General features: G+C 36.0%; 1 protein-coding gene across 1 annotated transcript in view; it reads right to left on the bottom strand.

Moving 5' to 3' along the window:
• CNGB3 (cyclic nucleotide gated channel subunit beta 3) overlaps positions 1–27,882 on the bottom strand; it is a 147,489-nt gene that overhangs the window by 31,935 nt on the left and 87,672 nt on the right. Inside the window, exons 12-14 of the mRNA XM_027064275.2 lie at positions 23,407–23,566; positions 22,065–22,162; positions 7,157–7,240 (exon numbers count right to left, since the gene is read on the bottom strand). Of these exons, the coding sequence (XP_026920076.2) occupies positions 7,157–7,240; positions 22,065–22,162; positions 23,407–23,566 (342 nt within the window). The remainder of the gene's footprint in view (positions 1–7,156; positions 7,241–22,064; positions 22,163–23,406; positions 23,567–27,882) is intronic.

Raw genomic sequence — 27,882 nt, 5'->3', positions numbered from 1 at the left:
TTTTAGTTTTGTGGATTGTTTTCTTCACTGTGCTGTTATTTATCTTGATGAAATCCCAATGGTTCATTTTGGCTATCTTTTCTTGCCTCCATACATGTGTCTAGTAAGAATTTGCTATAGCTGATGACAAAGAGGTTGCTACCTGTGTTGTCCTTTAGGATTTTGATGGTTTCCTGCCTCACATTTAGGTCTTTTATCCATTTTGAGTTTATTTTTGTGTATGGTGTAAGAAATTGGTCTAGTTTCAGTCTTCTGTATATTGCTGTCCAATTTTCCCAACACTATTTGTTGAAGAGACTGTCTTTTTTTCATTGGATATTCTTTCCTGTTTTGTCAAATACTAGTTGACCATGTAGTTGAGGGTACATTTCTGGGTTTTCTATTCTGTTCCATGGATTTATGTGTCTGTTTTTGTGCCAGTACCATACTGTCTTGATGACTACAGTTTTGTAACATAGCCTGAAGTCTGAACTTGTGATGCCTTCAGCTTTGTTTTTCAAAATTGCTTTGGCTGTTCAGGGTCTTTTGTGGTTCCATACAAATTTTAGGATTGTTTGTTCTAGCTCTGTGAGAAATGCTGGTGGTATTTGTACAGGGATTGCATTAAATATGTAGATTGCTTTGGGTAGTATTGATATTTTAACAACATTTGTTCTTCTGACCCATGAGCATGGAATGTTTTTCCATTTCTTTGTGTCATCTTCAATTTCTTTTATAAGTGTTCTCTAATTTTCAGAGTACATATCTTTTACCTCTTTGGTGAGGTTTATTCCTAGGTAACTTATGGTTTTTGTGTAGTTGTAAATGGGGTTGATGGCTTGATTTCTCTTTCTGCTTCTTCATTATTGGTGTATAGAAAAGCAACAGATTTCTGTATATTGGTTTTGTATCCTGAGACTTTTCTGAATTCGTGTATTGGTTCTAGAAATTTTTTGGTGGAGTCTTTTTGGGTTTTCCACATGGAGTATCATATCATTTGTGAATAGTGAAAGTGTGATTTCTTCCTTGCTGATGTGGACGCATCTTATTTCCATTTGTTATCTGATTGCTGAAGCTAGGACTTCCAGTACTATGTTTAACAACAGTGGTAAGAGTGGACATCCTTGTCTTGTTCCTGACAGTAGAGGAAAAGCTCTCAGTTTTTCCATTGAGGATGATATTAGCTATAGGTCTTTCATATATAACCTTTATGATCTTGAGGTATGTTCCCTGTAACCCTATTTGGTGGAGGGTTTCTATCAAGAATGGATGCTGTATTTTGTCAAATGCTTTTTCTGTATCTATTGAGAGAATCATATGGTTCTTATCCTTTTTTAAAAAAATTATTATTAGTGTAGTATATCACATTGATCTATTTGCAACGTTCAACCACACCTGCAGCCCAGGAGCAAATCCCACTTGGTTGTGGTGAATAGTTAATTCCTCTAATGTACTGTTGGATTCAATTTGCTAGTATCTTGTTGACAATTTTTGCATCATCATGGATCAATAAAATTTATTGATTTATCATCATGGATGCAAAAGGAGAAAGGAAATTCTCCTTTTTAGTGGGGACTTTGGTTTTGGAATGAAGGTAATGTTGGCTTTGTAGAATGAGTTTGGGAGTTTTTATTCATTTCCATTTTCTTGAGAAGAATAGGTATTAAATTTGAGAAGTTTGAGAATAATAGGTATTAAATCTTTAAATGTTTGGTAGAATTCCCTTGGGAAGCCATCTGGCTTTGGATTTTTGTTTGTTGGGAGATTTTTGAGTACTGATTTTTGAGTACATTTTCTTTGCTGGTTGTTGGTCTGTTCACATTTTCTATTTCTCCCTGTTTCAGTTTTGGTAATTTGTATGTTTCTAGGAATTTATCAATTTATTCCAGATTACCCAAATTATTGGCATATGATTTTTCATGATAATCTCTTGTAACTGTTTGTATTTCTGTGGTGTGGGTTGTGATCTCTCCTTTTTCATTTGTGATTTTATTTATTTTGGTCTTTTTTCTTTTTGATAAGTCTGGCTAGGGGTTTATCAATTTTAATAATTCTTTCAAAGAACCAGCTCTTAATTTCATTGATCTGTTCCACTGTTTTTTTGTTTGCCGGTTTGTTTCTATATCATTTATTTCTGCTCTAACCTTTATTATTTCCCTTCTGCTGGCGTTAGGCTTTATTTGGTGTTCCTTTTCTGTCTCCTTTAGGTGTAAGGTTAGGTTGTGTATTTGAGACATTTCTTGCTTTTGAGGTAGGCCTATATTGCAATATACTTCTCTCTTAGCTGTGCCTTTGCTCCATCCTGAAGGTTTTAGATTGTCATGGTTTCATTTTCAGTTGCTTCCATGTATTTTTTATTTCTTCTTTAGTTTCCCGGTTAACCCATTCATTCTTTAGTAGGATGTTCTTTAACCTCCATGTATTTGTGGTCTTTCCAAATTTTTCTTGTGATTGCCTTCTAGTTTCAGTGTTGTGGTCTGAAAATATGGATGGTATGATCCTGATATTTTTGTACTTGCTGAAGCCTGATTTGTGATCCAGTATGTGATCTATTCTGGAGAATGTTCCGTGTGCACACAAGAAGAATGTGTATTCTGCTATTTTAGTATTCTGAATATATCTGCTAAATCCATCTGGTCCAGTGTGTCATTCAAATCCATTGTTCCTTGTTGATTTTCTGCTTAGATGATCTGTCTGTTGCTGAAAGGGCGGGTGTTAAAGTCCCCCACTATTATTGTATTATTTTCAGTTAAGTTTCTTTATGTTTGTTATTTATTGATTGATTGATTTTGGTTCTTTCCAGTAGGGGGCATAAATATTTACAATTGTTCTGTCTTGTTGGATTGTCCCCTTTATTATGGTATAGTGCCATTCTTCATCTCTTGTTACAATCTTTGTCTTGATGTCTAATTCACTCCATATAATTATTGATAAATATGAATGTAACCTGTAAAGTCATTATTTCTGGAGATTTTCTATGTTCCTTTCTAGTCTTTGTAGCTTTTGTTCTTTCCCATTCAAAGAGTCCCCTTTAATATTTCTTGCAGGGCTGGTTTAGTGGTCATGAACTCCTTTAGTTTTTGTCTAGGAAACTCTTTATCTCTCCTTCTATTCTGAATGACAGCCTTGCTGGATAAAGTATTCTTGGCTGCATATTTTTCCCATTCAGCATGTTGAATATATCATGTTGCTCTCTTCTGGTTTGCCAGGTTTCTGTGAAGAGATCTAGTGTGGACCTGATCTGTCTTCCCTCGTAGGTTTGGAATTTCTATTCCCTTATTGCTCTCAGGATTCTTTCCTTATCTCTGTATTTTGCAAATTTTACTATGATATATCTTGGTGTTGGTCAGCTTTTGTTGATTTTTATGGGAGTTCTCTGGGCCTCCTGGATTTGAATGTCTATTTCTTTCCCCATATTAGGGAATTTTTCAGCTATAATTTGCTCAAATAAACCTTTCTGCCCCCCTTCCCTCTCTTCTTTTTCTGGGACTCCTATGGTGAGAATGTTACTATGCTTAATGAAGTTGCTGAGTTCTCTAAGACTACATTTATGATCTAATATTTTTCTTTCCCTCTTCTTTTCAGGTACATTATTTTCCATAATTTTACAGAAATCATTTATTCATTCCTCTACTTCTTCCATCCTTGTCATTACCTCCAGTCAGTTTTGCATCTTGGTTATAACATTTTTCCTTTTGACCTGATTAGTTTTTAGGTCTTTTATCTCTGCAGTAAGGGTCTCTCTGATTTATTCTATCCTTTTCTCAAGCCCAGCTAGTATCCTTATGATTGTTGTTTAAATTCTTGTTCAGGCATATTACTTATTATGTCTATTTTGATTAGCTCCCTGGCTTTGACTCTTTTTGTTCCTTCTTTCAGGATGAATTCCTCCATCTTGGCATTTTGTCTACATCTCCATGTTTTGTGTATTAGAAAAGCCTTTTTCTGGTCCTATTTCCACTAGAGCTGAAGCTGTGCAGCACTGTATGATCAATAGAGCTAGTGCATGCATGGAGGAGGATAATGGGGGATGGAGGTTGTGTTTTCTTTGCTGTTGTTCCTTCCTTGACTGATTAAAAAAGCCACCTGCATTTGGCTCAGGTCATGATTTCATGGTTGATGAGTTCAAGCCCTGAGTCCAGCTTCTCATTGACAGTGGAGAGACTGCTGAGATTCTCTCTTTTCCTCTCTTTGTCCCTCCCTCGCTTGCTCTCTCTGTCTCTCTATAAAAATAAGTAAATAAAATTAAAAATAAAGGAGTTGCAGAGCACAGGGGGACAGGGCTTGGTGTAAGAGGCTCAAGCCTCTGTTGTGTGCTCTGTGATGATAGGAGGTGTGAAAAATGGCATCAGCCCACTCTTTTCCCCAGAGAGCAGAGTTTGTGCCCATTGCTCCTCAGACAACCCTCACAGAAGAGTGAACAATCTCCCTTCTTGAGTCTGAGGCTTGTCTGATCCCTGTCTTCATCCTGTCTGTGTCTGTGCCTTCTGCCTGCCTGGTAGTGCAATGCTCCTGTGTTTTATCTCAGGTGCGTGGCTGAGTTTCAAAACACCATTTTAGGGACCCAGTGCAGCATGGGCCTGCACTGATCCCTTGGGGGATGGTCTCACCATGCTTTGGCTGGTGCAGTTTGTCCCAGAAAAGCAGTCGCATGACTGTGCAGGGGTTTGGATTTTATGGTAAAGTATAAAACTGGCATCCGGGTTAGCTGTCAACAGAGGAGTCTCTGCTTGTATGCTAATGGATGGAGTAACTCAGTGGCACCCACCAGCTCTTTTGTCCCCTGAGAGGCAGTACCGCCTGTCCCAAATGCATTCCAGGGAGGGGAACTGTCTATTCCAGTGTGACCCAGGGGATCCTCAGAGCACGCTGTCCACTCCCAGGACTCTTCTCTCCTTGTCCACAGGAGCACCACTACACCTGCCAGGCTTGACCCTAGCAATGGTGCAGATTTCTAAAACTTTAGACTTTCAGGTCTACTGCTTATAAAAACTTGTGATAATCAGCCTAGTCAGTGGTTTTGGGGAAGTTTTTTTTTTTTTCTGTGCAATCCCCTGTGTGCTGCTTTCTCTTCCTCTCTCTCTCTCTCTCTCTCTCCTCTCTCTGTGATCAGGGCTGTTTTCCCTCTGCACATCTGCAATTGTTTTCTCTTCCAAATAACATCACTGCACCTCCTACCTTCCACGATGTGGCCTCTTTTCTCTCTCTAGTTGTGCAGTTTGTTCTCAGTCCTCAGATCAATTTCCTCGGTGTTCAGAATGATTTGATAATTAAGTAGCTGTGTTTGAGGGATGAGGCAGGCATAAGGTCCTCCTACTGCTCTGTCATCTTAACTTCTCCACTGAAGTGAGCACATTTCACCGTTATACATTTAATTTTATTTCACTTGTTCATTGTTTATATCTTCCATCAGGCCAGTGATTCTCAACTTTGGCTGCATTGTAGAATCATCTGGGAGCTTTTAAAAAATACTGATATGTGGGTTCCATTCTGATACACTGAATTGTTTGGTATAGAGCCCAGACTTCTAATTTCAGTAAATTATGATGTATACTGAATTGAAAAGCCCTGCACTAGACTCTAAGCCCCTGGAGAACAAGAACCATCTTTCTTGCTGTTGATTATACCCAGTAATCAGCATGGTGCCTGGCTCATAGTGCTAAAAAACAGTTTTTGAGTTTTTTGAATAAATGATACTAATGTGTTCTAACTTTTGACTTATTGTAGTTCTCTGCACTTCCTCGGTAGAGAGGTTTTTTTCTTTCTGCCTTAGCTCATGATAATTCTTTCCTTTATCTGGAATGCTTATTTCTTCTTTCTCTTGGTTTATGTAAATTCATTTTTTTAGGAATTGGCTTAAATACCATCTTCTCCAGGAAATGTTGTCAGTATCTTAGTGGGACCAGTGTCCCTACTCTGTGTCCTATAACACTTTGTGCTTATGTCTACTATAGCACTTAATAAATTATTTTAGAATGATATAAATGCTTCTCACTCTCACTTGCTTGTGAACTGTCCAGGGTTTTGGATCATTTCTCATTTCTTTAAACTGCTCATCCTTCTCTACTTTTTATATTTATTATCGATTTCACCACTGATTTAGTCTCTCAAGATATAAAATCCAAAGCCAGCATTCCTTCTCTTCTCCCTTAAGTTAGAAATCAGGGACGTGCAAAAATGTTCACTGTAGAGTTATTTATAATAGCAAACATTTGAAAGTTGATTAGAATATATTCATAGAGTATAATATTATGTAGCTTTAAAAATGAGGTTGTAGAAGATTACTGAATAGTAAATAAAATGTTCATATGATATACAATTACATGACAAAACATAAATGCAGCATGATGTCAATTAAAGAAGATCTTTAAAAAAATTTTTTTAACAATTATTCATTTTTTGATAGAGACAGCATGAGTGGGGGAGGGGCAGAGAGAGAGGGAGACACAAAATCTGAAGCAAGCTCCAGGCTCTGAACTGACAGCACAGAGCCCGACGTGGGGCTCGAACCCATGGACCTGACCGTGAGATCATGACCTGAGCTGAAGTCGGACGCTTAACCAACTGAGCCACCCAGGCGCCCCTGTATGATGTCAATTTTATAACAGAATATTTATCTACATCAATCAGTATAAAAAGATAGGTTGGAATATATGAATAGTGGTTATTTCTGGGTGGTGGAATTTTTGTCTTTATGTTTTTATGTGTTTTCCATTTTAAAAATAATGAGCACGTATTACTTTTGCAATCATATAAATCATAGTAAAATTGAAAAGAATGTGGCATTAATTATCCATTAATTGGGTGAGCGAAATGGAGGTAACTGATATCTTGCTGAAGACATAAAAAAAGGCAGAATCACCTTTCACTTCTATAGCTTTTTTCTCCACTTTAAATATTTGGCATTAACGGGGTGTGGCTATTGATTTACATTTATACAAAGCAACTTTTCACACTACCCACACTTATACCCTATAAGTAATGAAATCCATATTGTCTTGTTCCATTTTGAACTCTGAGAGAACATTCTTCTTTTATAAAACTGTGTATCATAATTATTCCTATACTATGGAATTCAGCCTGGAAATTCTGTTTAAACTAAGTTTTTGACCTATGTCTGAACCCCTTAAATGCACTTATTTACTATTTGTGCATTTGAAAGATAGCATGCACTCACCTTTTTGCAGACAAAGTCACCAGGTAAATAAACAGTGGATTTCAATCTTAGCAACATGTCATATATCATTTGTGTATCACAACCCTAAAGAAAAAAATAACAAAAAGAAAAATAATTTTTACAGACACAGCTACAAAGACAACATTCCAAATAACTTTAAAAGGATATGAAAATAAATAGTAATAAAGATTGTCTGTGTTAACACTAAAATATTAATTGCCAATGAATATGGATTTGTTTTGACCTAAAATTTAGAAAAAAAAAAACAACCCAATAGTTTGAATGCAAGACTTTGGATCCCTGGTCAGATAGATTTGGGTTCTAATCCTGTCTCCACTACCTATTGCTATGGAATCTCTAATGTCCTCAGTTTCCTAACCTGTTAAATGGGTACTAATTCACAATGATAAAATTTTAGTCATGTAAAATTTAACATAATGATTAACTAATGATGGATATTAATGATTAAGATAATATAAGCGATAATAATTGGTTAATATTAAGATTGACAGATAAAAATCAAAATCTGAATATTTTTATTTTTTATAACATCTTTAATACTTTTGTTAAGTATTATTATTTAACTGTCAAGGCTTCTATGTCTGTCTTTACCAACTTATTTATCTTCTTAAAGGCAGAGTATCTGTATATAATAGATACAAAAGCAGAACCTGTTGAGTGAATGATGTTCATATCCACTTTAATAGTGTAAGAGACGAATTTGATTTGTTAGGATATGTGTCTAGATTTGTGGTGTGCCCAAAGAATTATAATTTATTGGGACACTTGGGTGGCTCAATCGGTTTAAGATCTGACTCTTGATATCAGCTCAGGTCATGATTGCACAGTTTGTGAGACTGAGCCCCACAACCAGGCTGTGCATTAACAATGTGGAGCCTGCTTAGGATTCTCTCTCCCTCTCTGCCACTTGTGCTTTTTCTCAAAATAAATAAACATTAAAAAAAGAATTATAATTTATCTATTATGATACGGCAAAGAAGAATTGACAGATGCTTCAAAAATGTTTTTACATAGTGATTTTGAATCTTTTGCTTTCGCCAAATATTGTTACTTATTTTTCTCTCATAGCTGCTTTCCTTTTGTGATTGGTCCTGCCCATCCCTTAGGGAAACTATTATTTTGCAGAAAACTAGTCATAGTCAGTAGCAGAGGAATGAGGAGGAGACACAAAGGGCGTACTCCCAATTTGTGGATTGGATGATCATTCTTTTAGCAATCACGAGTTTTCCATAATGACACGAGTCTTTTAGCAAACACTTGACCTAGATCCATCTGAAATTTAGACATTGGGTTTGCTGAATGATAAGGAAAGTTAATAATTTATGATTGAAGTATCTTCACGTAGCCATTGGTGAGGAGCATTCAAATGAATGTGAAGTTAGAATTTTAAAAACTTATGTGAGAAAGTGTAGCTTTTGGTTATCCAGGATAGAAAAAAAGGCCAAGGCCGACAAGAGTACCTTAATACAGCCCAACAAAAATTGATGAAAAGCTGCTATGAGCAAGCTTTTTTACATGCCCTTGGAGCTATGAAAGATGAAAGAGAGTAAGCTAGTTGGGATGATGTTTTAAGTAAACAGAAAAGCTGTTATTGATGATCGAAGTGAATCATGTTATAAGACATTCCAGTTAAATATCTATAAAACTTTTAAAAGGAGGGGCAATTACAACTTCCCGGGAGTGGGGATAAGAGGGTAGGGAAGCATCAAGAAGTTGCTCATATGGATAGCACAATTTGAGTCAGTTGAAGAGGAGTATAATTTGTATTTGCAAAAACACAGAAAGGTTTTTATATGTAAAGGAAAATTTGCCTTTTCTTACCATGTTATGTATTTTTTTGTGCAACATATATGATTTTTATTTATATTTGTTTTATTCCTACCATGTCTCATAGGTTATCATATTTACTAAAGCAAATGACAAACATTAATTTTTCTAAATATTGTGCTTATTTTGTTTTTAGTAAAAATTATCTAAATATATGGCTCATATACCTGATTTCTTTTAAAGCTGTCATTGGTTCAGAGTAATTTCATTTTGTAAACTGGTGTTCTGATCACTCAGAACTCTTAAAAACACATACAAACTTTGGATTCATCTTAGGATCTCTCCCACTAAAGAAAGTTCATGTTCTTGATGTTTTAGAGAAAATTCATTAGAAATATATTTCAAAGTTCTTAAGCTTAAACATGTTTGGAGTATCATTGCAATGGAGCTAACTCTCAATTATTCATATTCATGGATAAGAATAACACTGTAAATAATCAGAAATAGAAGATCTAAACAAATCCACTTACATTTATTTTCATATGTGCAATTTGAATATTTTGGCATTAAGTTTTACAATCCTAATTATAATTTTAGGCCAAAATTAAGTTTTCATTCCTTGAGAAATTCCTACTGGAATGAACTTTGATGAAAATTCCCAGCTGTACTAAATAATATTCATAGGAGTTATTAATGATTTTAAATGTTTTCCTATAACCATAATTCTTGTTCTATAAATGCACAGAGATGTGTGTGCAGTATTTTTTTCGGTACTGGAAAAATTGGAAACAATATAATGCCAATCTGTGGACAGATAAAAATGTTGAAGATTTGTAAGTTGGATTACCATACAGTGGTTAAAATAAATAATTCAGATCTCTGTATATACAGATATGATTGAACTCGACAAAAAATGTGAGCTGCACACAAAAGTAAGGTGTAGAATATATTCAATATGACTTCAGCTATGAGAAAGTTACACAAAATAGACCTTGATGTTTATATAAAGTAAAATTATAAAAATGAGGATTAGATGGATACCCTTGAAATCATCCTAATGGCCACCTCTGGGAAGGGGAGGAGAATGGAATTGGGGAGAAGAATGGATGAGATGTCAGCTTGACTTTTATTAATTTTAATGAAAATAAAGTAAAACACACATCCTGAGATCGTTTGTAGGAACAGAATGTCCTTTGAGGAGGAATACGTTTCATCTTTTCTTTCTATCCTTCAGGTTAGCTCACAGGCAGAAAGCACTAATAAAGGAAACCCAATCCATGAAAGTGTTAGACCAAACTAGGAGATAAGCTCTAAAATAGATAAGCAAACAATTATTGTTTTCCTCAGTCGAAATGTGCAAGTGCTTACAAGAATAACTTTTAGCTTATAGTTTCGATTTCCTCAAAGAAAAACATCTGAACTGTTATAAATATGAATTTTTATTAACACATTTGCATAGAATATGTATCAATTTATGTAAACGGAACATAGCAGCTGTATGTAATAAAAACTTACAGTTTACATTTTATCAATGAAGTGATTCTGTTTCCTAAATGCTTCATGGACAGGTACCACTGGCCTTGGGGCCGCTGTGATCTAGAACTAGGTCCTTCTCATCTGTACTTAGACGTAGCTAATGAAATTTGCATTATGAAGTTGTTATAGTTTATGTATATGAGAACAATTATCCCCACCCTTTGAAAATGATTATATTCTTGGGATACACTTTGTTCCACTATTGTGTATAAAAAGAGTTACATCCCAGGGCTACTGTTTTCTTTCTTTGTAATGGCAGCTCCATTTCTTTTATAGAAGCCATTAGGAAATTTTCTGATTTACTGGAAGTGAGAGCACAGTCATTGTTTCATAAATGTACTTTTTTCTATAAAGTAAGAGTACCTGTATAAGTATCAACATTAACATTATATTAATAACGTTTGTATTAAATTTTACTATTTTCTTATCTTTACTGGTTTTATTCTTTCAACCTTCCTGTGATGCCTGGCATTAATTAATTTGTTATTACTCCTGGTTATTGATGAAGGGACGGAGGCTCAGGAAGCCTATTGACTATTTCCCTAAGGTCACACATGCAATAGATGTCAGAGAAAGAGAATCACCCGTGTGTGTGTGTGTTGTTGTTGTCTTTTAAATGTATCTTCTGAGCAACTGAGGACTGGATATGTGTATTATTCACTTTTGTACCCCCAATGTCTCACCAGTATTTGGGGCATGCTAAGCACTAAATAAACATGGGCTGATGTATAAAATGAAGTTGTTAGAGATTATTCCATTTGCAACAATGGGAAATTCAGTGCTATATGAATATGTGCCACAGATTTGAATAAAGATTCTGGAGATCTGGACAGAGTTAGGAGAAATGCTATTTTTATTTTATTCAAAATATAACATATAGATTAGATGGTGGTTCCTGTACCCAGAAAGTTCTTTTAATAATGGTAAGCTCTGAACACAACTGAAAAGCTGGTAACATTTATTTTTGGAATGACTACTTTCTCAGTCCTGTAGGATGCCTCCAGTTCTGGGCTTATTCCTGCTTAAGTTCTTTGAAACAGAACTTAAGATGTTATCAGTAATTTATAACTCACTGTGACTTTAAGTCATCCTTAAGTATAAACAATAGTCTTCCTTGGGCTTTTCTCAGCTCAGACTTATTTATTATAAAAGGAAATGCTTTGTCCCATCTTAAACTCCATTCTTATTAAGCAAGTGATGGGTGATATGTGTAGAGCAGGGAGTTCTAAATCCAGTTGCCCATGCTATTGACTATGCCAGTCATGTACTTATTGGCAGCTGTTGGAAGCAATGAAGTCAAATGTGATAATAATTTGCAAGTTACTATGTCATAACTTTTTGAGTTCTAAGTCATGTTGGACCCAACCCTATGCTCAATATTTGCAAACACTTGTAAAGGTCACGTCCATCAAGTGTTCCTTGAGAACTGACAATAATTATATTTTTTCTGAGCTTCAGTATCACATAGTCAAAGTGGGAAAGTCACAAGTTGAGTGAAACCCTGTGGATAAATCCAATCCATCTTCCTATGTTCAAGCAGGGCCACATGAAGAAGATGATTTTACCAGTGTAGAAACTCATGTGTGATTGAATCAGTTTTATTTTTCAGTTAGTAATATGGTAATAATAACATAGAAGAATTTACTATGTGGCAGGAATTGATATAAGCATTTCATGTTTTGAGTCACTTCATCATTGCACAACCAAGGGCGTTATTATTTAGAATTTCCCCACCTTATTGAGAGTCACTGGAGACTAAGGAATATAGGGGTATAGTATCTGGAGTGCCCCACTAATGCTTTAGACAGAGTAACTGTTCAGGGTGTATAGTTGAATGGAATTCATCTGGGTCATAATCTCATTGTTGAAAATACTTTAAAAAGTCTAGCAACAATACCTTATTACTGATACCACCAGGGTAAAAATATAGCTAAAAAAAATGAAATGTAGTAAGTCTAAGTGTAATGCTCTGATTTGAAACCCTTCAGAAAAAATATGTGGTGGCGTAACTGCTTAGGATGTTACTACTGTGGGGTCCGTGTGATTGGTAGAAATAATGGTGTCATTTCCATTCTGTTCCTGACTCAGTCTGTCACTCTCATAGAAAACTCTTCCCCTGCATCTTTCCTATCCCTGAAGCCAAAGCCTTTCCAGGCCTCGCTTGCCTCATAATCACAATGAGTCATGGGTCCCAGTGAGGTGTCCTGTTTGGGATCAGTTCTGCAGTTTTACTTTAGCAGCAAATAGTGAGAAACGGTGTGCTTTCCTTGACAGACTGGTGGTGCCTACATTCTCATTTTGGTATCTCTGGATCCCTGATTTCTTACTGTTAAGCTCTGTTTCAAAGAGATAAGATTTAAATTCTGACCACTAGGTGGAGCAATAGAACTTTTATTAAATTCTCTCTGATTGATGGTAATTTAGAGTTAGAGGCAAAATGTGACTTCTCTAGCATTTTATTTGATAAAATATATTTAAAAATCGTAATCAAAATAATAGATCATAAGAAAGTAGAGAAAACTGCCCAACCTTATAGAAATGATGTGTTCCTTATTAGCTTAATACTTGAGCTTGGGCTGTAATAACATGCAATCTGCAGGGAAGAGAGCCATTTTTGTGAAAAAATTAAAAAAAATATTATGACTATTCATCTCTAAGCTCTTTAGAAACTCTGAAAACACCATGTAGAAGAAGCAAATCTTACTAATTAGCCACAACTGATTGAAGCAAAGTTTTAGTAAAATCCTGTTACTCTCATTCTATTTGCCTTGACTGAGAGAAAAAAGAACCACATGAGATTCAGGGTTTTTTCTTAGGAGGATAGGAAAGTGTGTGTGAATTTAGGTATCTGGGTGTGAAATTGATGTGCTAATACTAATTCTGTGAAATTGCTGAAGAATTGCCATGAGCTAGCATTGTTTTTTGCCCCTAGGAAAAATTTCTCTGGTTCCTCAGCATCTTATCACTTATCCAACTAAGGTTGCTGGGGAATTGAAAACCAGCATCATAAATGGGTTAAGTTCATAGACTGTGGGGTAAGGAAAATCTGTGTTCAAACCCTCTCTCATTGTTTTGAGATCTATGGCCTCAGTCAGGTAAGTAATTTGCACTTTCTGTAAAATGGAGATACTAATAAAACATTTGTTAGAGGTGTGTTGTGAGAATTAACTGACAGAAGCAGATAATACAGTGTAGTACACAGTCAGAACTCAATAAACAGCAGCTATTATTATTTTTGAGAAGACACATGTATCAATTTTCAAATTTGGCATTAGCAATAGCTTGGTTTCTTATCTTTGACTTGATTATATTACATATAGTTCTGACAGTGCTTGGGGACCCTGATGGTTAATTTTATGTGTCAATTTGGCTAGGCCATGGACTTCTCAGATATATAGTCAAACACCAAATGTTACTGTGAAGATATTTTTTGGATGAGATTAATATTTAAATCATTAGGTTATGAGTAAAGTGTGGTATACTCCATTATATGGGTGTGACTTATCCAATCAGTTGAAGGCGTTAAGAGAAAAAAAAGACTGAAGTCTTCTGAGGAAGACAGAATTGTGTTTCCAGACTACTTTTGGACTTAAGCTGCAACATTAACTCTTCTCATGGTCTCCAGCCTGCTAGCTTGCCCTGCAGGTTTTGAAGTTACCAACCCTGATGATTATATTAGCCAGTTTCTTACAATAAATCTGTCTCTCTCTCTCCCTCTCTCTCTCTCTCTGCATATCTTATTGGTTCTATTTCTCTGGAATATCCTGACTAATGTAGAGGCCATGAAAGAATTGGGTATAGCAAGGTTTATGGTAACAGTAATGAGATTGAAGGATCAAAAACAGTATGGACAATTTTCATGTAATGTTGTTCATATTATGATTTATAATACTCCATTATTATATTACTTTTGCTAAAGCATTACAACACTCACTGTTCCACTAATATGTAAACAAATTTCACAAGGCTAAAAGGAAAGGAATATAAGCACATTTGTGCTTTTTGCAGTTTTAAAGAAATTTGAATATAACATAAAATTAAAGCAACAGATACATGTCTTTTGAAAAAACTCGAAGCAAGGTTATTTAGCATAGAATCATTCCCTGCAAACAAATTCTACTAGATCTGTATCCATTGTCAAATGTACAAAATGGAGAAAAGTCCATATGAAAATTTTGACTGAAGGCCCAAGAAACAAACTTAAAATATCCCTGAAGGCATCTTAAAATAAATCTTCGTAAGTTAAATGATTTTCAAATACTTTTTATTTCCCCTAATCTGGAAGATTGAAAAGACACAAAACATGCCTGCTAGCCTCCAATCTTGGTGCCAGATCTCTCTCTCTTTTTTCTCTGTCTCTTTTTCTCTCTCTTTCTGTTGGCCTGCCTTTTAAAGATATGGAAAATTCACTTTCAGGAAGAATTCAAGGTATGGAGGTTTTCAACAGTTGACAGTCATCTTTCTTTGTTACTCTTGTATATCCTGGTCTATTCAGTGTAGTTCCATTTCTTGTCTTTGTAAAACTGAAATCTACACTGTCAGTTTCCTGCTTTCTAGCTTTCTTTCCTTATAGGATTGGGCCCACACTATCTACAGGCTTCACTGACCTTTCCAGATTCATCTTTCATTATCATCCTATGCACTGGCCGTAACTTCTTATTCTGTAAACAGGTTATAATTTCCCATGCTTGTGATAATAAGAAGGCTCCTGCCCAGGAGCTTCCACTTCCTCACCCTGTAGACTCCTAAGCATCTTTTGCACACACATACTTCAAATGTTCTCTCCATTGTGCACTCAGCCAGAGAGCATAGGTGATACTCTGCGAATGTATGTAACTGATAGAAGCAACACCAGAGTCAGTTGGGTATAACTTATGAGGTAAGGGTGTAGGATTACCATTCAGCCTATTTTCACCTTAAGAAAAATAACAAATTTGTATAAACTACTAAGACTGCCTTCACGAAAATACATTCAGAAAAATCCCATACCTATTCATTTTCTACTTCATTTAGCTTTAGAAAAAAATAACCTTTTTTACTTAACAGAATATAAGTGGAAATGGGTTCTTTCTGGAAGAAAATGAATTTTTAATGGAAATGTCAGGAAAGAATGAATCTAAGTTTATATACAACATTAGTAAGATGTGAAGATTTAACATTTTTTTCTCGATCAGATTTTGCTGATTTTATGGATTAAAAAAAATATATGTTAGCCTCAGAAAAAACTCTGAGGCTAAAAACTGATAATTTTCCAAATTAGAGATAATCCCATAAAAGTCATTGGTACATAATTTAAAGGTTTTGTTTTGTTTTTAAAAGAGAGACAATTATGTTACTTATTCTCAATTAAGCTAGTCATTAAGGTATAGAGAATTTTATAACATTTAAGAAATGTTTATTTATTTTTTGGAGAGGAGGGGCAGAGAGAGAGGGAGACAGAAGATCTAAAGTGAGCTTTGCGCTGACAGTAGAAAGCCCGATGTGGGGCTTGAACTCATGAACTGTGAGATTATGACCTGAGCTGAAGTGAGAGGCTTATCCAACTGAGCCACCCAGGTGCCCTGAGAGTTTTATAACATTTTAAAATGCTATTAAAATAATTTAGCTTCATGGCTTTCATATCTTTTTTGACCATACCCTACAGTAACACAGATATTTATGTTGAGCTCAGTATACACATATTTATATGTGCTTTAATTTAATTTACTTTAATTTATTTTATTAAAAAAGTTTATTTGTTTTAAGACAGAGAGAGCATGAGCAGGGGAGGCGCAGAGAGAGGGAGAGAGAGAATCTTAAGCAGGCTGCATGCTGCCAGTGAGGGGCCCGATGCAGGTCTTGATTCCATGAACCATGAAATCATGACTTGAGCTGAAACTAAGACACTTAACTGACTGAACCACCCAGGTATCCCTATTTTCTTTTATTTTTAAAGTAGGCGTCATGTCCAGCACAGGTGTGGGGTTTGAACTCACAACCCTGAGATCAAGACCTGAGCTGATATTAAGAGTTGGATGCTTAACTGACTGAACCACCCAGGACCCCATATATATGTGCATTTAAAGCTAAATAAAAAAAACAAACATTTCCTAATATAATACCTACCCTTACTTATGTGTGAAGTACTCTGATATTTTCTCTTCTATTTTACATGCTTGTTGTGATCCCCTTAACTGAATTCATGATCCCCCCAGTGGATTGTAATCTGCAGCTTGAAAACCATTTATTTAGTTGAACCTGCTAACCAATGGAGGAATCTCTCTTCCAGTTTCCCTGATAGAAGATCAGAAAACTCTGTTTGTACACATTCCATGATGCTTCTACTTCACTGGAGCTTCCACTGTGGGAGTCTCACTAGAAATTAGAAATTACTTTCCAACTAGAAAACTACTTTCATATAATCTCAGTAGTTGGCCCCAGTGCTTCTTCTCCTCCCCACACCCCTTCTCTCTCCCCACTGCCCCTCCCTCCCTTCCTTGCTAAGTAGCTATTCTCTGTCTAAAACTGTGCTGTGTCCAGTGAGTATCAAGACTATTAGGACCAAGCTTGGTCTCCAAGAGGTTTTACTTCTCTGTACAGGGCCTGTTGCTCAGAAATGGAGTTTACAGTTGAGTGTTATTTTGCTAAACAATATAGAGTAAGTCTCATTCCTTATCCATATAAGTGACTTTAATATATGTAACCTCTGCTCCTCTTGAATTTATTTTTTTCCCATAACTAAACATCCCATAACTAAACATTTTTGTTTGAGGCCATTCTTCTTTTTTTAATGGAAGCATATGTATAAGAAGTAAAATATACAAATTTTAAGAGACAGTTGAATCAGTTTTGACAAATGAACACACTGTAGCTTCCATAGCAAGACAAAAAATTTCACCCCACAAGGTCCCCTTATGCCTCTTCCTAGTCAGTATCTTCATCCCTGCTCCCCACTAGAAGCAACTGTTGATTTGATTTGTATTATCATAAAATAATATTATTTTTAAGATCATCTTCTCACTATTTCCTTGGTTCACTATTCAACTCCTACCTCTGACCAGTAACTCTTAGCTTATCTACCTTGTAAAAGTTCTTAAAACGGGTTATTTGCAATGTGATAGGTTAATCCAGATGTAGTTAAAATAATCAAGAAAACCAAATTCTGTTTGGTATAGCATTATACCAAATACAAACATGTATTATAACATTATAATACATAACTCTGTTGATTTATACAGAGTTTGAGGTCAGCAAAAATGCCCAGGTGTAAAAAAAATGTTGTGAAACTAGCTATGGCTCTTTTATATGTGTAATATTTCAATTTTCAGTCTAAATTTGGAACTTTACTTTTATGCTGTTGAAGTTAATCTTGGTTTTGCTCATTGTTTCAAAGTATTCAGTTAATTTTTAGTTTTTTAATATAACACATTTTATTTTATTAAAGTTTATTTATTTATTTTGAGAGAGAGAGAGAGAGCTGAAGGGGCAGAGAGAGGGAGAGAAAAAGAATCTGAAGCAGGCTCTGCATTATCAGTGTAAAGCCTGATATGGGGCTCAAACCCATGAACTGCAAGATCATGACCTGTGCTGAAGCAGGATGCTTAACTGATGGAGCCACCCAGACGCCCCTATAATCTAACACATTTTAAACTGTTCCTTCTTACTTTGTGTCATCTGCCAATTTTAAAATCACATGGTTTATATCTTCACCAAAATCTGGATGGAAATCTAGAAGGATATACCAAGAAAAGAGTCCTAGGATACAGACTTAACTCTAGTATCCTATGGAGCCGAGGTGAGCCTAACACTGGGAGTGACTCTGCCCAACCATTTTACCATACAGCTTCTGCTTCTTCATTTTGTCCCCAATGGTGTTGATTATGTATTTTCAAGGCATATGTTTCTGTCTGGATTACATCTTCTTTTCTGTCTACACTTTTCAACCTAGGGGATCACATCCAGTCCCATGGCTTGAAATACATCAATATGTTAATATGCACAAATTTATTACTTCAGCTTGGATATCTCCCCTGAACTCGGATTTATTTATCAAACTGCCTACATGACATTTCATCTGGAGGTCTAACTCCCACCTCAAACAAACACATCCCAAAACAGAGGCCATTTCTAACCCCCTCACCCTTCAATTACTCCAAAATTTCTTATTTTGCAAATGATATATTTGTTCTTCATGTTCCTCAGGCTTAAATCCATGGAGTCAGCTTTGCTTCCTTTCTCTCCCTGTCTCTGTCTCTCTCTCCCTTCACACAATCAACAGCAAAAACTTGGGCCTCTTCCTTTGAATATATCCAATATTTGGCCACTTCCTAACAATTCTACTCCTACTACTCTGGATCTGGTCTCTATCCTGTCTTCTATGGATGGTTGCAGTAAACCCTATGTGGCCTCCCTGCTTCCACATTTGCTTCCATGGTCTATTATCCACATTATAGGAGAGACGATCCCTTCAAACTGATCTTAAATAGGTCACTTTCTGCCTAAGGTCTTCAGTGGTTTTTGCATCTCACAGTACAATCCAAGGTCTATTCTACAGCTTCCAAGATCCTCTATTAACTTACCGTCCCCCTTGACCTCCCTTTCTTTTATTCTCCTCGGACTATTCTTGCTTTCTATCACTGTGCCCTTGCTTCAGCTACCCTGGCCCCCTTTCAGGATGTTGCTGGCTCAGGGCTTCATCTTGTCTATTCTCCTGTAATATTGCCTTTCTGCCCATCCCTTCTTTCCCTCCTCCAATATCTGCATGGCTCATTTCCTTGCCTCCTGTAGTCCTTTGCTTAAATACTCCATTGTACTTTATCAGAGCAGCCTTTATTGACCAGTACCCTCCTCATCCGCCTTAGTCTGCTTAATTTTGTTCATAGAATTACCACCTCAAAACATATTTCATATTTATTTTTTATTTTCCTCTTTGGGATTTAGGCTCCATGTAGCAAGTATTTATTTTCAACAAAGTGGCTAAAATGATGCCTGGAGCATGGTAGGAACTTAACAAATATCTGCTGAATGAACAGATAATCAAATAGACAAATCAGTGCCATGCCACACACAGAATTAAATGTTAATGAGAAAAGTTTACATGCAGTACATTGCATTAAGAAGAGGAGAAAGTAGTAAAATTAAAGACGCTCAAAAAGTTAAAAATTTCTTTGTTATTCATCCCCCCCCCCAAAAAAAAAGCTTCTAAATTTGAATTTGGCCATCTAAAAACTCTAAATCCAAAGCATTTGTGACAGAAGACATGGTTAGGCACAATTCTCTGATTGTCAGACCAATCCAGAGCTAATTTGGGTCTTGTCTGTCACTCATTGCCAAGGTACATTCATAAATGGGAAATTGTGTGCATAGTAGCAAAGACATAAAGCTATAGAGCTTAATTACATTTAAATTAATTCAAGAAGAGCCTGAAAAACTCTTTTCTGACCGCAATTAGGAGAGAGTGGCTTCTAAAGAAGAAGTCATCTCATGATACTCTATATGGAAAACCCAAAAGATTCCACCAAAAAACTGCTAGAATTGATTCATGAACTCAGCAAAGTGGCAGGATATAAAATCAATGCACAGAAATCGGTTGCATTCCTATACACCAACAATGAAGCGACAGAAAGAGAAATCAAGGAATCGATCCCATTTACAGTTGCACCAAAAACCATAAAATACCTAGGAATAAATCTAACCAAAGAGGTGAAAAATCTATACCCTGAAAATTATAGAAAACTTATGAAAGAAATTGAAGAAGACACAAAAAAATGGGAAAAGATTCCATGCTCTTGTATAGGAAGAACAAACATTGTTAAAATGTCAATACTACCCAAAGCAATCTACATATTCAATGCAATCCCTATCAAAATAATGCCAGCATTCTTCACAGAGCTAGAACAAATAATCCTAATATTTGTATGGAACCACAAAAGACCCCGAATAGTGAAAGCAATCTTGAAAAAGAAAACCAAAGCAGAAGGCATCACAATCCCAGATTTCAAGCTATACTACAAAGCTGTAATCATCAAGACAGTATGGTACTGGCACAAGAACAGACACTCAGAACAGAATAGAGAACCCAGTAATGGACCCACAAACATATGGCCAACTAATCTTTGACAAAGCAGGAAAGAATATCCAATGGAATAAAGACAGTCTCTTCAGCAAGTGGTGCTGGGAAAACTGGACAGCAACATGAAGAAGAATGAACCTGGACCATTTTCTTACACCATACACAAAAATAAACTCAAAATGGGTGAAAGATCTCAATGTAAGACAGGAAGCCATAAAAATCCTCGAGAAGCAAGCAGGCAAAAACCTCTCTGATCTTGCCCGCAGCAACTTCTTACTCAACACATCTCTGGAGGCAAGGGAAACAAAAGCAAAAATGAACTACTGGGACCTCATCAAAATAAAAAGCTTCTGCACAGTGAAGGAAACAAGCAGCAAAACTAAAAGGCAACCAACAGATGGGAGAAGATATTTGCAAATGACATATCACATAAAGGGTTAGTATCCAAAATCTATAAAGAACTCATCAAACTCAACACCCAAAAAACAAATAATCCAGTGAAGAAATGGGCAAAAGACATGAATAGACACTTCTCCAAAGAAGACATCCAGATGGCCAACACATGAAAAAATGCTCAACATCACTCATCATCAGGAAAATACAAATCAAAACTACAATGAGATACCACCTTACACCTGTCAGAATGGCTAACATTACCAACTCAGACAACAACAGATATTGGCGAGGATGTGGAGAAAGAGGATCTGTTTTGCATTGTTGGTGGGAATGCAAGCTGGTGCAGCCACTCTGGAAAACACTATGGAGGTTCCTCAAAAAAAACTAAAAATAGAACTACCCTATGACCCAGCATTGCACTACTAGGCATTTATCCAAGGGATACAGGTGTACTGTTTCGAAGGGACACATGCACCCCCATGTTTATAGCAGCACTATCAACAATAGCCAAAGTATGGAAAGAGACCAAATGTCCATCGATGGATGACTGGATAAAGAAATGTGGTATATATAGACAATGGAGTCTTACTCAGCAATCAAAAAGAATGAAATCTTGCCATTTGCAACTACGTGGATGGAACTGGAGGGTATTATGCTAAGTGAAATTAGTCAGAGAAAGCAAATATCATATGACTTTACTCATATGAGGACTTTAAGAGACAAAACAGATGAACATAAGGGAAGGGAAACAAAAATAATATAAAAACGGGGAGGGGGACAAAACATAAGAGACTCATAAATATGGAGAACAAACTGAGGGTTACTGGAGGGGTTGTGTGAGAGGGGATGGGCTAAATGGGTAAGGGGCACTAAGGAATCTACTCCTGAAATCATTGTTGCGCTGTATGCTAATTTGGATATAAATTTTAAAAAATAAAAAATAAAATAAAAAAAATAAAGAAGTCATCTGTCAAAGACAGACCCAGTTTATTTGACTCTAACTTCACATAAATTCTCCAGATTGCTGATTTTGCTAAAACATAAGGCAATAAAAATAATAAATCTGTATACAGTAAGAGCTTAGACTTTACAGAGAAATTGATATGGTGTTTTTCTCTTAATTATAAAAGCACTTGCCTTGAACAAGTCGACTTTGCTGATGATGCTGAGGTTCATATCCACGGTGAGGGCTAACTGCATGGTGACAGGCAGTGTACTGATCAGATCTGACTCATCTTTGCAAAGACAAAAACATAAACCCACAAGCAGAATAATTAAAAAAAGTCACCAAAGTATAAGAAAAATTTTTTAAATTAAGGAAACAAAATGCCAACTCTTTTTATAAACAGCTGCATCAAATTCTATATTTTTATTACTTCTATTGGACATACATACATATCACAATAGCACTATCACTTTAATGAGAGAAAAGAAGTATAGTATTTTAACTACAAATGACATAACAGTTCTGAATAGTTTCAGAACATTGTGTTTATTGAAACTTTAGATATAAAGTTTAGTGATCATGGGACAATGGCTAGTGAACTACCTGGATGGAAAAAGGATCCAGTTCTTGTCTTTTGATCTACACATTCCAGCCCTAACATCCTGGGGATGACAAGTAATAATGAGTACCACCATGTGGCATTTGAAAGCTTACTGAGCTCTGTCACTATCTTAGGTGACCTTTGTGACAACCCTAAGGTAAGTGTTCTCATTCCTGCTTTGCAGAAAGAAGAAACAGAAAAACTGAAGCTCAGACAGGCTGTAAGTGACTTGTTCAATTGTGAATAATTGGTAGGTGGCTCAGCTTGGAATGGAATCTAAAAGAGAAATTGCTGAGTAAATTCAAATTATTGTTATTTATTGCTTATTAACTCAATGAAGAATGTGAATACATTAAAGATTTGTCTGTATGTGAATGAAATGATAGGCCTTCAGGCTGATAAAATGTTCCATAAATAAATCTGTCCATTCTTAGTCTCTACTATAGGACAAATTTCTGAGAGTTGATTATTTTTATGTTTTCTTACATCCATTTAGAAAAAAAGAATTGATACATTATATCCTTATTTTGATTCCAATATTCATTCTAAATCTGAAAATCCTTTCTATAAAAACATAACTCCTTGTTTCCAAGGGTTATTTGTCCTTAGTTCCCTCCTAAACCAAGGTGATGGAGTAGTATTTATAGTTGGAGAGAAAGAAGGAACCTGTTACTGCTCCTTTTGCTGCCCTTCCTCACTTGTCATGTCCTCAGGAATAGCTGTGGATGATCTTCCAGGATTTGCATAACCAGTAAGTTATGTCTGGGCATTTAAGGAAAAAAAATCTCATTGTATTAAATTAATACTTTGAAGAACATTTAGTGGTTTTCCAGTCTTTTGTTCAAGTCCAATTAGTGTCTGCTTCTAACTTACAGAACTTCCATTATATGACATTCTATACAGGGATTTAATCAGTAATCTGCCTTACTTACCTAGCATTCTTTGAGAATCCCATGTATATTCATACCAAGTCCGAACCCGCTTCTGCACACTCTTAGGAATGGAATAAGTATTCATGTAGGAAATGGTATGATCCATGCTGTTTCGGAAGTTGCTCTGATTGGCTGTAGCTGCTCCAATTACATCTTGCATCTGAAACCACAAATATGGTCACTCCACACCTGGCAGAGGAACTGAAAGAGTTTTTTACAAACCCAGGTGAATTAAGAGTTTGTATGAGGTACATTCCATTCTAATGCACTAACTACTAGATTTTTAACACACTGATACTGGGTCTTAATTTCAATCATTCACATAAAACAATGGGTAAATCATATCCTCCTTTTGACCCCATACATACAACAATAGGACCCGTCTTACCATGTGAAGTTTTGGGAGGATTCAGTCACATAATGCATGCATCTGCACACAATCTTCTTTGCAAACTTGTATATTACTGAAAAGATGTTAGTTGATATTTTAAAAATTATACAGCTTATGCTTATTCAAGGGAAGTTGAGCAATTACCTGGCAAAATGTTTAGTCCATTTTGGTGAGTCTCACTTTGAAAGAATCTTTCGAGACTATCCAGTGTGGCTGGCTATATAGACTCAATTCATCATGAAATTGCAACCTCTGTACTTCCCTTTGTGTTGTTTAGACAGATAAAATCAAATCTCATCATGCTTAAGGCACAGTATTCAGCAGAAGTTGAAATGTGCTGAAATTACTGAAGCATCATCTACTGCTGTGACAATACTTAAGGAACTGTCAAGTTTTAGTTCTTGGATGTTTATAACTCAGCCATAAAAACCCACTCTAGGTTAAAAGCTGATCTTTAAGGTCTCAGCACAAAAAAGATATATAGCTTGACTCTTCCTCTCACATACAGGGAAGCAAGTGGTTGTAAATTTGCTTTGACTGTAGGTTTATAATACGGAGGAAAACCAGAGTCTTGCTTTTATATTCTCAAGACTTTGCTCATTCATTCTAGTAGCTGAGCCTTTTCTGCTTATGGAAAAACTACTCATTCTTTGAAGTCTACCTCAAATGGCTCTTATTGTGGTGCCTTCCTCAGTTTCCATTTTTAGAGTCAATAAGTTCTTCTTCTTATCAAAAGTATCTGCTGAGGAGCTATGCAGAGTGTCAAACTAGATACATCTATTTCAGTCTCTGACTTCCTCCTTGGGGGCTATTCCAAATGTTCTTCTGCAACCTCAGTTACTAGATCTCCTTTTTACAAGCCATTCTTGACAGACGGAGAACATTACCAACTCACCTAAGGCCATGAGAATTGGGACGTTAGGGGTTGGGTTGGGAAATTTAATAAAGTTTAAATTGGGAGCCGAGGATAATTAAAAGCATTATTGATCAATGTTGAAGGCCCAGAATTTATAGTGACAGGAATCTGAATGGTTTTATGTGCTATCCTTCAGCAATGATGGTTTTGGTAGTGAGGTGAAGAATACATGTATTTCATGATGTGTTCCACATTAGGTGAAGAAAATGCCAGTCTTTATTAATTGTATCAGAGACTAGAGTATTGTAGTTAAAATGTGATGATCACATCCAGGGTGTAGTTCTTGGTGTGGTTATATATGGGAATTTTGAATAAATGGGGATTTTGTCCCAGTCTCTCTTTTGAACTGTTTTCCTCAGCATTTTTTAGTCACTGTGAAAGTTTAACCACAAATCTGTACCTCCTGTCTCAATCTTATTTTTTTGTGACAGGAGGGGGTGACAGGCTCTAGTATTACATTTTCAGTGGCTTGATATTTCTTCCTGTTCCTGTTGGAACCTTGAATTCAGTGTAAAGGCAGATGTGGTGTGGTGTGGTGTGTAAAGCAACACTTCTCAAACTTTCATGTGCATATAAATCACCTGAAAATATTGTTAAACTGTTGATTCTGATTCCTTAGTTCTGGGGTAAGGTCTGAAATCTGAATTTCCCAAGTGATGCTTCTGCTGCTAGTCCAAAGACCACATACTATATAGCAAAAGAACTGAACTCAAACTACATATAATTTTTTAATCTTGTAGACATTGACTTGGACACAGTAAGTGCTAAATACGTGTTAGATTTTACTATTACTATCAACATTTCATGGCTGTATCATTTCACTGTGTGAATTACATGTATGAATTAGGTATGCCTCTTAATCTCTTTACACTGGAGTTGCCTCTTCTATAAAAGTGAGATAGCAATGAAGGGGATGTGGCTACCTCACACAAAATTTTATGAGAAATTATGAAATAATTTTATTTTTGCTATTTAAGTTCAAATTAATTGCATTAACCAGCTTTCCATTTTCAGTCATTGATGCAGTGACTAAGCCACTAAGATTATGATATTTTATACTTACAGTTTTTTTTTAAGCAGGCTTCATGCTAAGTGTGGAGCCCAATGTAGGGTTTGAACTCATGACTCTGAGATCAAGACCTGTGCTGAGATCAGGATTTGGACGCTTAACTGACTGAGCCACCCAGGTGCCCCTATACTTATAATTTTTAAATGTTTGTGTATTCTTCCCAAACCTGAATATTTTCTAGAGTTTCCTTTACAGTCTCTCTCTCCATGATGTTACCATATTCAGGCTGGAGTTGCCATATCCCTATATATCCCTATATATCATGGTATTAACCATGTTTTTTATTTTCTGTATTTTGATGCTTTGATATCTGGTACTACCCTGTCCAGAGTTAGCTGATTCCGAGAGATCGCAAACAACTCCACTGTGAGTGGGCTTTTATAGGCAAAGTAATCAATGTAGAGGCCATACTCCCAACAGCCTTCTTTATTGGGCTCTCATATTCCAGGCTACTATCCACCTGATCCACCGACACTACAGAGCCAAGTACCAGACAGAGACAGTTCCTAAATCCCAGAACCTGCTAAAATTATCCAAACTAGCCAATCCTAAATCTGTTACCCTGCTTCACCTGCTCCTTCCATGGTGCTTCCCATGTGTCTCCCTTGGCATATTGTGACCCTTCTTTTTGAGTCTGTTTGTCTAACAAACTATCTTATCAATGCCAATTGTCTCTTGATTTGTTGGCTTCACCATACCTAAATAATAATAAAACCTCCTTTTTATTTTCTATTACTTTTTAAAGTGTTTACTTATTTATTTTGAGAGAGCAAGCAAGTGCTTGCAAGTAGGGGAAGGGCAGAGAGAAAGGGAGAGACAGAATGCCAAGTAGACGTTGTGCTTTCAGTGCAGAGTCTGACACGGGGCATGATCTCAAGAACGCATGATATCATGACCTGAGCTGAAATTAAGAGTCCAACACTTAACTGACTAAGCCACCCAGCTGCCCCAATAAAATCTACTTTTAAAGACAGTATCACCTCCTCCAATTCATATTATATTTTGATAATCTTCCTGAATTTCTCCTTTGTTCAAAATTCCCCCTTGGCTGACTTCCCACTGCCTTTTAAGATAAAGTTCAACATCTTTAACACTCAGAGCCCTAAAATATTTTGTCTTTATGTACATCTCTAACCTTATTTACAAGCATCCTTCACTCCAGTCATGCTGGTACTCCTTCTATTTCCTCAAACATACTTGTTTTAGATTGTTGCTATCTTTCACACACTATTTCTGATGGACTGGACTATCTGTCTATAATGACTGAATCCTATCTGTTTTATTAAGATGTTGCAAATACATTCTTCTCCAGGAAAACTCCTGGAAAACTTCCCTTTTCTTAACTAATATAATAGAGCTTTCAAACTTTCCTCTGGTACTTACCATGGATAGCAGGTCCTGATATTCACTGATGTATGATTTGAGTTTTGACTACTTGTGGTCAGCTTCAAATGTTATTAAAATAGCTTTTATTGCAAAATATTGTTAAAGCATGCAATTTATTCATACCACTGTGAGTGTGGTGAATGAGAAAGAATAGTTTATCTAGTGGGAATAGTCAAATAGTCATTTTGTGAATTTGTCTAACTCTACCCAGCATACAAATCTCAACATGGGGCTTTTTTGTTCTCAAACATATGGCATATGAAGTACCTTCCAAGGAAGTATAACTTCTAAAAAGCTATGTTGTCCAGCTTTTTTTTCTTATGAATCTGGGAATGCACAAAGATACTGGGTTCTATGCCTTGCAAATGCCAACTACCTTGCAGTAGTTATTTGTGTTTGTTTAACTTTCTTACTAGACTGTGATTCCCTGAGAATAAGGACAAAGAGATGCCATAGTAAACATTTATGAACCAATGACTTATTAATTAAATTTATTTAAATGGCATTTGGGAGCCTATGGTTTAAATGACCTCTGAAGTTGATTTTAATCCAGGGATTTTATGAAAATGTTTGAAGTTTAATTAAAGAAGGGAGATTTTAAAGGTTTTCCAGGAAATTCCAAGTTAATAAGTCAATTTAGAAACTTGACTTTCTCTGGGAGTCTAACCTGACATTGTGGACAGGTCTTCTGATAGATTTAATGGTTTAAAAATT

This window comes from Acinonyx jubatus, chromosome F2, assembly GCF_027475565.1.
Source record: "Acinonyx jubatus isolate Ajub_Pintada_27869175 chromosome F2, VMU_Ajub_asm_v1.0, whole genome shotgun sequence".
Taxonomy (NCBI): Eukaryota; Metazoa; Chordata; class Mammalia; order Carnivora; family Felidae; genus Acinonyx; species Acinonyx jubatus.
The sequence above is the reverse complement of the archived record's forward strand: the minus strand, read 5'-3'. Positions and strand labels throughout refer to the sequence as shown.